This window comes from Periophthalmus magnuspinnatus, chromosome 9 (assembly GCF_009829125.3).
Source record: "Periophthalmus magnuspinnatus isolate fPerMag1 chromosome 9, fPerMag1.2.pri, whole genome shotgun sequence".
NCBI classification, from domain to species: domain Eukaryota; kingdom Metazoa; phylum Chordata; class Actinopteri; order Gobiiformes; family Gobiidae; genus Periophthalmus; species Periophthalmus magnuspinnatus.
In genome coordinates this window covers 35,034,762-35,047,150 of record NC_047134.1, presented here as the reverse complement: position 1 = coordinate 35,047,150, position 12,389 = coordinate 35,034,762, and the positions used below count along the sequence as shown (strand labels likewise).

Sequence of the window (12,389 nt, the reverse complement as noted above, 5' to 3'; positions counted from 1 at the left end):
GGCTTCACTACAAAACATCGACTTTGTTATCCTTAAACCTCTTTGTCACCACTTTGCCAGTATGCTTCGGTCTTTGCCCTTTTGGAAAACTCATTTGTTCCAAGCTATAAATTCTTCAGATGTTGCTTCAGTATTTCCACATAATGTTCTTTCCTCATGATGCATCTTTTTTGTGAAGTGCACAAAAAATTTAAAGTGTAGAAATAACATTTAACCGTTTTAAAATATGAATATCCTCCATTTCAGCGATTCAATCTTTTAACACAAACAGCCACCAGGACATGAAATTTTTATATTATAATAAAACGCAGATCACAGCTTCCAAAATTGCAAGAAACTTTCTACAATTTTTGCTCAAAGATGCTATAAAGAGACGTCTGTGTAATCCCTCAGTCGTCCATCCATAGAGACAGCACGGTGTTATACTGTTTACTTTCCTACGAGACTTATTTTCTCTGATATTTTTACATGTCTTTATCACTTTTGAGTAAATTTAGACCAAGTACGAATAATCACAAAGGACACAAACAGTTCAGAAGTGTAGAAATCACAATTAACTCGCTGTTACAGATTCATTCTTAGTACATATTTGCACACTGCACTTACGTTGCATCTTAAAGGGGAGGTCGAAGACACAAAAATGGCTGCCGTGATCCAGCTTTAACTTCCTGGCTGATGTTTTGAGATGTTGCTTCAGTATTTCCACGTAATGTTCTTTCCTTATGATGTATCCGTTTTGTGAAGTGCAGAAAATATTTAAAATAACTAAATATTTTAACCCCACAACACGACGCTGCCTCCGTATTTCACAGTTGGGATGGTGTTCTCAGGTTTGCAAGCGTCCACTGTAAAAAGAAATGTAGGTCATGCATTTTCTGAGTCTGGAAGCCAAATTAGTTACTCTGAACTTTTTTGGACAAAGACGTAGACGTGCAACTCTTGATCGTTCAAACTCGGGGAAGGTTAAACGGCCAAAAATAGTAGTTAAGTGATTGAGTACCGCCCATGTTAACGCACTAAATTCAACGCACGACACGCTTGGCTTCCCTCATTCAGGATATATGCCCTGACAGGGAAAGATCATGACTAGCCTTAAGCAACACAATGACGTCTGCGTGGAGAAGGAGGCCAGGAGGACCCCATGGAGACGAGCTGATTCATATTTGACAGAGACATCACTTCCACCGCGGGCCGACGGGATCACGCTGTCATGTCCGCCGCCCCGTCCCAATCCTCAGCCCTTCAGAGCAAAGCCACCGTGATAAATCAGGGCGCGGGCTACCAGCTGTCCCCGCGTGCCCTCGGTACCAGCAGCAAAAAGACTGTAAAAGACGGCACCCACCAAGATGGAGGATTTGGCGCTTAATCTGCCCGAGATCCAAACAAATCATTCAAGCTTTTCTTTTAACGCTCCAACAGCCAAAAATTAGACTACAGTTTTCATTTGTGTTTTTATTGCACTGAAAAAGTAGAAGCACGTATGTTTTTACTTTGAGTGGGCTTGCATCTCCACAAACCTTACTTACAAACCTTACTTGGCTTAGAAAAGAGCTACGATCTGCTTGTTTCCATGCGATTGTTGTTCCTTTGGTTATAATAGTCCAAAATATAGTTTCACTGGAGTTAGCGCCTCTCTTTGGACAGATTTAAGGCAGTGTCCAGCAGAAATCTGACCAGAAGTGAAGAATAATCCAAATTATGGTTTTAACTTTCTTTTCCGGTGACGTCCCACCTCCAGGACGTTCCGCAGTTTTACCATAGCTGTAGTGATGTTAGTTCAGTGAGATTTGATGAGTTGACGACTGGAGGGACAGAACAAGCTGCGTGCATGATAAAAAAGATCAGAGCGCAGTTTTTGTCATGTTTTCGAGCATGTTTTTGGTGTTAACACAGATTTAGCATTAGCTGAGAATAGCGTATAGTCTCAAGTGTAGGAGGTGACAAGTCTGGTGAGGAGTCATAGAAAGGTTAGCGAGAAAAACTGAACAAGCACAGCAGATGAAACTCAAAATATACCTGTTTGCCACCTGTTTATGGAGAATAATTAGAGCAGTGAAGACGCGGAGATGTTTGTGAAACGACCGAATGGGACAGGGTTGATTCTATTGTTAGTGGGTTACGCCGTCAATCTTCAGATGACAGTAGAGACGTATTATGGCTTATACAATAGCTGAGGAACCCATCTCTGACATGCAATATGTGGAAAGGAAATCGCCCGTTAATGAACAGAGCAAAGAGGAGGGGGAGGAAGATGGCGGCGGAGATACATGAAGCGTGGCGTGCGATAAAATATTGCTATTGTTAGGCAGAGCTGAGGGAAAAGTGCTACGGTGCAGAAAGAGCGGGGAGCCCTGACAGCTTTCCGGTGGCAGTCTGACGGCTCCGCTCCCAGATTGGACCGAAAGTGCAGCAGAGGGCCGCTGTCAGGCCACACCACAGCTCCGTTTAACAAGGCCCACGACGAGGCGCTGCACAACACACTGCGGGGAATGAGAAGGAAATGGGAAAGAGCGGAGCGAGGAGGAGGGGGCCGAGTGAGGAGCACGCATTTTACTCAAGAGCTGCTACACCTGTCACGCCGGTGAGCTCGGAATTCCTCACCTGTGCATGGAAGATTGGAAATCCTCGGCAATCATAGAAGCTGACGACACTTCGGAAATTCGAAGCAGTGCCTCGGATTAAATTCTCATGCAAGATGTGCGGGTGACATTTTGACACGTTGATTTATGTATGGAGCAAGGTCAAGCCCCAAAAGCCACACTTTCTGCATCACAACTTTGGGGAATTTATTTTTTATAGGGGGATGATATTTATAGAGGGAACCAATGGGGCAGAGTAGTTTGTGTTCCTGCACTTAGCAAGTAGCTGGAGGTTTTCACTTTGTATTTGTAAGCCTATCTGTATTGTGGTTTACGGGCTACAGGTGTACCGTTCCGTAAAAGGCTCATGGTTATTCCAGTCGCCAATGACCCCTAATGTAAATGTGAATCTGAAGGAGATGAACGGATATTTTTACATTTGTGTATTGTCCATCGCTGTGAAATACCACCAGGTTGATAATGACTTGTCTATTTAAATAAACCCATTCATAAAAAAGGCCTGTCACTGGATAAAGCAACTGGAGACACTGATTCACATTGAATTCTCACAATGAAAACATGACGCCAAATAGTTTTCGAGCGACTGGCTGAATTTGTAGAACAAGTTTTGAACATTTGAAGGGTTTATGTTTCGATAAACAACTCAGCAAGAAGTCTAACCATAATACAGCTTTTGTTTGTGTCCTGTTTGGTCATCTGTTTATTCTCGTTCACCAATATAAACTTAATAATGTCACAGAGCATGGTCATTTTGTGCAAAGATGGACTTTAAATGTGGACGGCCCAGGGCTAACACCTACAATAATGTTTTTAATACTGGCAGCAGCACACCGTCTCATATAGCCTCATCTCATCTTTGTTTAAAATCCCGCTTAGGGGAGGATGCAGTGGTGCTTACAGTCACCTCTCCACCTCTCCACCTCGGACCGTTGGCATCAATCTCTTCGCCTGGCATGAAGTCTTATCTCCCGGCGTCAGGCTAAATGTCAACCTCAGGAACGCTGCCACACCATTAGTTATGTCTGGCCTCTTAGAGAATACGCTAATTCCACCGAAAGTGTAATGACTTTAGTTTCACGTGGCTTTTGTCTGCTGTTTTAAGCTCCCACATCTGGTAACGCAGCATGGAAGGAACGTGTGGCAGCGAGATTCAATGCAACATCACTGTAATCAGACATAATCCTATCTGCGCTGGAGTGAATGGTGTTGTGGAGATATTCTGGCTTTGTTGTTGATTATTCTCAAGGTCGTTGGGCAATTATTCCATTAAGTGTATTTATTCTGATAAGATAGTTCATATAAAAGTAAATAGATAAAATGAAGAAACCACCTCATACTCAAAAAAAGCATTTTCTTTAGTAAATGTCCTGACGGAACTGGACATAACTATCCAACTCCACCCATCTGCTCTCATTTTTCTTCTCCTGTGTAAGAGTTGTATTTCAATAGCCTCTAATATATTTTTTCCCTCTCTTCTCTGTGTGCAGGGGGGCGCCTCCTGATTCTGGTGATGTGGCTGAACCTCGTGCCTCAGACAGACAGCTGTCCTGCCAAGTGTGTGTGCTACAGCGAGCCCAAGCCCACCGTGGCCTGCCAACAACAAGGACTGTTGTTCATCCCCACTGAGATCCCTGTGCGCAGCCAACGGATATTCCTCCAAAGCAACAAGCTGACGGTGGTCCGATCCACCAGCTTCAGCTCCTGCCATAATCTCACCGTCCTCTGGCTCTACTCTAATAACATAAGCTACATCGACGATGGGGCCTTTTATGGCTTGGAAAAACTGGAGGAGCTGGACATTGGGGACAACAGCAACCTCCGCACCATCAGCCCCACGGCGTTCCGAGGCCTGACGAAGTTGCATACGCTTCACTTGCATAGGTGCGGTTTGTCAGAGCTCCCCGTTGGAGTTTTCCGTGGAATGTTTTCCCTACAATACCTTTACCTGCAGGACAACAACATCCTCAGGCTGCATGACGATACTTTTCTGGACCTTGCCAATCTCACGTATCTGTACCTACACAATAACAAGATAAAGATAGTTACAGATAACATGTTCCGTGGGCTAATCAATCTGGACCGACTGCTGCTACACCAGAATCGTGTCATTTATGTTGAACCAAGGGCTTTTAGTGATCTTGGTAAGCTGCAAACCCTCTATTTGTTCTTCAACAACCTTACCGTCTTAACAGGAGAGACTATGGAGCCTCTAGTTTCACTACAATATCTAAGACTGAACGGAAACCAGTGGATTTGTGACTGCCGGGCAAGGACCTTGTGGGAATGGTTCAAGCGGTTCAAAGGCTCCAGCTCGGAGTTGGAATGTTACGTACCGGAATACTTGGCACAAGAGGACCTGAAAACTTTAAAGAGCGAAGATTTGGAGGGTTGTGTGAAGAAGTTTCAAATCCAGACCGATCTCTTCAGCACCAAAGTGCAGTCAGGAAAATTCCCTAGTGAAATTCCTATTGGGGACACTATTCCAAGGTGTTGTCTTGGAGATAATGACAAGTCATCCATCTTGTCTGGAAAATCCCACCATAACAACCCGGTGAAGGATAAAGGGAACATGTCAAAACCGAAAATAGGGGAATCCGAGCGAACAAAGAATGAATCTCAGCACAAACAAAATGACGGACCGCTGGGAACGTTGTCCAACACGCTGGAAAACTCCTCCAACCTCAGCCCGGAGTTTATAGACAATCCAGAATCCTCCACAGCGTCAAATAAAAAGAAAAAGAAGTGTTTGAAAAAGCCCAAATCAGACGCCCAGTGCATCAAAGGCCAGGGTTCGTCTTTGCAAGTGCTGCGTTTCCTTTTCATTCCCACCGTCTGGATATCTCTAGCCATGTCTTAGGACTTTCTGATCTCATTGTGGACTCTGGACTAAGATTGTTGATGCTCACGACAATGACACAGAAGATGCAGTGACATCTCCAGCAGACAGAGACTGAGAAATATCTGGAGTCTCACTGACCCAACACGGCCAATGACACAATAACAAGATAGAGTTTAATAAATGGATGCCTTTACAGAACACTACAGAACTAATGTATATAATGATCGGTGCCCAAAATTGTTTGTTCTCTATGTACTTTATTGTACCGTGTCTAAGCTACACTTCGGAGACTCCACCCTTTTTCCTTCTCAAAAGCTTTTACTGCTTAGACAGACCACTGGATGAGTGAGATAAAAAATAAAAGATAAAAACGTCAGGAAATCCAGGCGAGAAAGCACACAAATACTGCAGAAAGCACACAAGAATGTTGGCTTTGTTTGATGATTCTAAATGATCTCCTCCCCATTATTTAATCAAAGTGATGCATTTGTTGGGTAATGTTATGTTTTTTTATGTTTTTGAAAGCAAATGTTTTACCTCCCCAGTTTCAGTTCGATTTTCATGACAGAGGGTTCAAGGGTAGCATTTCTGGAAAATAAATGCTGTCAGTTTGTTTATGGAGATTGCAATGGAACCATAGATATGCATTTTATTTTACTTGTGTACAAGTATGAATATATTATGAATAAAAGTTCTTATTTCGTACATGTTGTGTGTTTTCTTTAGGATCTGCCAGTGCGCATGTTGACATAAATACTCTTCATATTGGACTTAGATCTGCTTATTCATCTGTTTCAACTTACTGTTTATAGCGGCCATTTTGAGCAATTTTACTCTTCAAAAATGAGTATATTTAGCTTTCCATTGTTAATTACTATGTCAACAATGCTAATTTCCCATCATTATGAAACCCATGGATAGTAAACAGTCATAATCACTTCTGTTTGCTTTTATTTGAACATTCAGACTAGAGTAAAGCCAATGACCGCTCTGACGGCAGTAATATCATCAAAAGAGAATATTTTATCATTCCCCATCTTCATGTAGGACAAAACAGTAGCAGCCGCGTGTTTCGGGATCCTTTTGCTGACACTCACTTTACACTTTTCACCCCTGACATAATTACAGCATCAGGAAGATGGTCAACAAACTGTGAACTCAAGATAACCTATTTCTCTGTAATTCTTTTTGATCTCGTGTAATTGCTCAGTGTTTGGGATAGCGTTTCCTGAGGCGTTCTGGATGATGAAACAAATCAATGAGTATGCCAAAACAGCCTGTAAAAAACAAGGTCGCCATCACTGTCGACATGCATTTGATGTTGGATGTTTACTGGTCTAAAATGATGACTACACTTCACGATGGAGCTGGAGGCGATGAAAAGAACTGGCATGTATAGTTACAAACACATATATGAGTAAATTATTAAGCAGGGGGCAAAAAATCCTTGGGGAATTTTCAAAAAAACAGCTCCTCATATCATAACCTTGGCTTTGCGTGCAAAACAATCCCTCAAGGCTGCATAATAAGCACTGTTTTGCTTTCTTGATATGCCATATATACACCACCAAATTTGAATACAAAGTGGGGCGTGCTCGTAGATGTCACCTTGTCAGACAACATTGCCATTGGAAGTGGTGGATCCGGTGATGGAGTGGCCTAAAGATAATGTACTGTACGCACCTAAAAACCCTCACAAAAAAAAAAAAACAAAAAAAAAACACAACCCCAGTGTTTGTAGCTTGCACAGCTGAAAGGATTAGAAGGACTGTTGTCAAATCCTCAAGAGACTTCCACTGTGGCTGTTGGAAGTGTCCGGGCTGAAGGAGACAGGAGGAGATATTGATCTTGGAGAAGAAATCAACACTCACCACTACCTACCACCCCCCTCTGCCACTCTCAGAGCATGCACATGTCCCTATTGTGCAGCCAGAAGTCATGGAGGATGCTCATATTACTAAAAAAAACATAATATTAATTAGCTTTATCAATCAGCCTTGAAGCTCTGACCTCCCTCTTTTACCAAGGACTTGTTTATGGTACTTCAGCTTTCTTCCCAGTGTAAGACGTGCCTCTGTTAGCCCAACGGATTTACTGGGTCATGCCTCGATGGCGAATATCTGCAAGAATAAACGACTGATGGGTAATTTGTCTTTTCTTCATGGATATATTATAGTTTTGCCTGGAATGTTCTACAGAATCACATAAAACGTATTTATCTTCATGGAGTTTGTCTACAGTCGACTCTCGTTTATCAGGGGTTATCGTCTAAAAATAAGTCGTCAGCTTTATTTTTTATGATTATTCTCGATGTTTTTGTCTGTAAAACCCCTCACCACACACTTTATACACTTTTCTCAGACAGGCATTAACATTTTCTCACATTTCTCTCGTTTAAACACAAAGCTTAAACCTTCGTAGGCGCCTTTGTCGGTGCAGAACGTTTCATCGACTTTATGGGTTTTGTCGGGGAGAAAACAAATTGCAAACATAGCTCAGTTGGGTTTAATCCCATACTACGGAACATTCCAGACAAAGCGGTAACAAATCGGTGGAGACGTGGTGCTCCATCCTCACCCGAGAAGTTCCATCGTGCACCTTTAAGTTTGAAATACCCAGTAAAGTACAAACTGAGATTGCGTCACTATTACAACTGCCAAACGGTTGAACTTTTTATAACGTTTCCCAAAATGACTCGTGCAGCTGCAACAACCGAGCCCAGAGGAAACGAGGGAAACTCCATATTAGTCTGAAATCATTCGCCGGCATGAAATCACGACTTTAAAAACACCCCGTAATAAAAGCACGACGACTAGACTTCAAGGCCGACAACTTTAAATTAGTTTGATTATGATTTCGGAGGCGAAAACAAAGCGGGTGGATGTGAGACTCACACTGAGAGGAAACCACGGAGCCTCGTAGCAGGAATAACATTGGAACATTTGGACGGACTCAAAGATCCGCCCTCTCAACACGTTCATTCACACATTATAGATCCAAAACTTCACACATACAAGTGTTACCTTTCATTGTCCGCTCACTTTTTAAAGAATCCTCGCCACATTCGAACACAAGTTAAGCTTCTATTTTGCATAATTGTTTGATGCAAATTCAAGAACTAATTAAACTGAGTGCAAAGAAAATACGAGATAAAACAGTTTGAGGCTGAGAGTGTGTTTTTTTTCTTTTTCTTAATGTATTTTTAATGTAATCAAAGCGTTATTCATGTTGGGATAAGCGTTTGGTAATTACAGTAACTCATCAGATTCATCAGCGATTGAGGAAATTGGGACACACTGACTGTACACATATAGTGAGGGATTAAGGACTTTTTTTATCAAATAATACTACACTCTCCCTCTAAAATCAAACAAAGTGAACGTGGCTTTAGTGGAAATACTTTAGCGGTGAATGACAGCTCTTACTTCTCTCGCTCCTCGGAGGCCAATTAAACCGGGGCACTGCTAAACACTATGTGAACTATAAGACAACACGTTTTTAAGTTTTAGACACATTTAAGTGGCTGAAACAAGATATGAAATCTCCAAAGTACAAAGTTAAACGTCGTTGTGCCTTAATGGGTTTTTAACGTCGACAAATGGACACTTGACCAGTCTTTATCAGCGCTGCTTTTTCCCTCAACTTTCTTTGTTTTATAGACTAGAGGTGCATGAATGACACGGTGGGTGGTGTTCCGTCCAAACAGTAAGACATTAAACGTATATATCTCCATGGAAACAAGCAGGTGGCACCGATGAGCGAAGTTACAGGTCGCATCTGTGTAGAGGTGACCCCACTCAGAGACTGCATGCTCTTCAGGAGATTTTTGACCGGTACAAAAAAAATGAAATAAATGCTACAGATATGTTCATGCCATAGACTCTGTAACAATCCAGGCAAAGCAGTCACATGTCTTTGGAGACAAGCAGGTAGCGGACCCTTCTCTAGAAAGTTACATGATGCACCTTTAACCAAAAAAATGGCACTTAAAGGTTCTATATTGCACAAAATTGACTCTTGTGTGATTTAATCCATGTTCTAATGCCGTTTCCTCTTCAAAAACAGACCTGGAGTTGTGTTTTGTTTCATTCACACATGTTTATTATTAGTCTGTTACATCTCAAAATGCTCTGTTCCACCTTGTGATGTCATCAAGTGGTAGTTTTCAAGGTTAACAGCTTTTTTACCTTTAGTTCAGTAGAGATAAGTGCCTGTTCCAAAGCGGAAATGATCCAAGTAATTCTAGAAGTGAAGGTGTGTGGAGTTTAAAAACACAGTGGAGCACTTCCTGTATCACCACATGATGACATCACAAGGTGGAACAGAGTGTTTTCAGTCTGAGAGAAGAACTCAGCCTAAATATGCAGGGTATGTCTCTTCAGATTTGCCTCGTATACATTATTTATACATCTACATAAAACATTCTATCTGTATATTGTTAAATTTGCTATTATGATTTTTTTCTGTTGTTCCAAAATGGCCGCCCGCTCACCCATCAAGTGGTTACCCGATGGGACCACCGCTGCCCATCTGCTCGCCTCTTCTCTCCAAATATCACATTCATCTTCATTTAGCGGACTCGACGAGCCTGACCTGCAGCGCTGCCCTTCTGCTGGACATCTCCTCCCGTCTCCTCAGCCCGACGGCGCCAACCTTACCCCGCCGAGGGAGCGTTTAACACGTCTCCCACTCCCCCAAACACCGCCGCAAAGTGAAGCTCATTACACCGCCTCCATCTGCACTGAAGGTCCGCAACGAAGCACGGATTAGCATCTTGGCAGGGATTCAGATGTCTTTGGGCGATGGGGAAGATAAGGACGCTAAAAAGCAACAAACACTTTGACTAAACTCCCAAACGCTGCACTTTGTTGTGTTTCTCAAATTGTCATTTTCTGTCAAAGGCAATTCTAACAGACACTCAACGCGCCCAGAAAAATGTGCCTTATGCAATAATCGCTGCCATTTTGGTGCGAGAGAGTAGTTTAAGACATAGCGAGAGATACCAAATGGAAAATATTTAAAACATGAATAAAACATCAGAATTGTTATCTAATTAATTCAGAAACATGTTTAAAAATTAAACACTGCTGTCTAAAATAATTGCATAAATTATTAATCCCAAGTTAAAGTAGTTCTTTGTTGTAAAGGAGGCTATACGAAGGGCAAGGACGCTATGCTAATGTAACTAGCTGCTAATTGCTGTTGGGCAGTGTAAAAATAGTTTAAAATAACATTGGGATTTCACGCCACTGTAAACTGTTTTAATATCAACGTATTATTTCTTTTAAATGTTGACTCTGGGTTTGTAAAAACATGCAGGGATTTTAATGACGACAAGAACAAGGTCGTGGCCTATAATTTTACTAATAAATGTAAAATGTGTTTTGGCTAATTAAGACGTTAAGTGGGGGAAGCAGATTGTAGCAGATGTTGTGTGTGGATCTGTTCATGGGTTAGAACGTCTGCGTATGTGGGATGTTCTGAGGATGTTTAAACTTTGTAATATTCTGTTTTGAGTTGTTAATTACCATGGCAACTGTGCTAGTTTTTCATCACACTGAAAGGGCTGGGAGCTGGTCAGGTTTTCTCCTTCTCAATCCTTTTTGAGCGTGTATAAAAATAGCAAAATAAATCAATAAAATAAAATAAAAACTATGGATAGGTAATAATGCACAGTTTTCATCCAAAATCGTCTCCTTGATGTGTTTAATTTTCCGAGTGCAAACTGCAAACTTGTACTTTTTCCAAGCAAAAGTAACGTATTTTGTTGTTGTCCAAGCTCCATCTCAATTTCTTGCCTCTGTTTCATTGCTTGCTTTCCTTCTTTTTTTGTCAGGGACCATGTACAAATCCATTAATCTTACAAAAAACAGATGATTTGTACCAGATATCGTCACCGACTTTACCATTACTCCATTATTCTCTAGATGAAAACCTGTCTATTTTCACTTTTTGTTATTCTATCTGCTTATTTTATCTGTAATTATGTGCATTTTAAGGTTGGAAATGCAGTTACTAAGAGCATTAGTAACTATACAACCTACATCAACATATTTATGAAAATGGCGTTACAGCAGAAGGAGCATTGTGTTCATTGTGCACTTTCTTACATAATTCTGAATCATTAAAACGGTGACGTATTACACAACTTACTTTTCAAGGACCAGTCTGCAGTGACAAACGTACAAATAAATGGACTAAGGAAGGGAAGCTAATCGAAGCTAGCAGTTGTAGCGGCAAATGTGGAGCCGAGTTCCATGTTAGGAATTCCGACGGCGAGTATCATAGCAACCAAAGAGCCAATGGAGAGTGAGGATGTTGAAGAAAACGACTCGTCCCACCTGCACCGCTGGTTTAGCTCGGAGCGGACACTTGAAACTTGTTGCTAAAGCTAGTAAAAGCGACATCGAGGAAAGAAGACGCCTGGTTTGTCTGTAAAATAGAGAAATAAAAAATACCAGGAACATTTATAGGAAAATTTTAAGACTAAAATGACAAGTTTTTCAATAGAAAGTGAACTGGAGTCGATGGAGCTGGAAGCACCGCGCTCACTTCCTGTTTGGAATTCAAAAAATATACAGAATTCCGTCGTTATCTAAACAGTCGGCTAAAATATAAGTAAATTACGGATGTTCTGATTGGGTTTTATGGGTAACCACTTGTGTTTTTGTTTTGTTTTTTTGCTCAGACCTAAATCTAAATCTATTCTCTCCAATTACCCCTCAACGCTAATGCTAATTCCAGCAGCCGCCCACCTTTGATGATCAGTAATAAAACATTTTCCTGTGCGCGGGTGAATGTGACTGAAATATTTGACTCGGTGGCTCGGGGCGCAGGCTTACGATATGAGCGAGTCGAGAGTGGCGCGCTACACTGCAGTCCCAGACTAAAAGTGTTTGCCTTCCCTTCTGCATACTAAACACGCTCCGATCACGCCCAGCTCTTCTATT

At 41.6% G+C, this 12,389-nt stretch overlaps 1 protein-coding gene across 1 annotated transcript in view; it reads left to right on the top strand.

Moving 5' to 3' along the window:
* Window positions 1–6,143, top strand: part of rtn4r (reticulon 4 receptor) — an 86,394-nt gene extending 80,251 nt beyond the window's left edge. The window contains exon 2 of the mRNA XM_033973277.2: window positions 4,088–6,143. Coding sequence (XP_033829168.1) covers window positions 4,088–5,457 — 1,370 coding nt within the window. The 3' untranslated portion in view covers window positions 5,458–6,143. The remainder of the gene's footprint in view (window positions 1–4,087) is intronic.
* The last annotated feature ends 6,246 nt before the right edge of the window (window positions 6,144–12,389 follow it).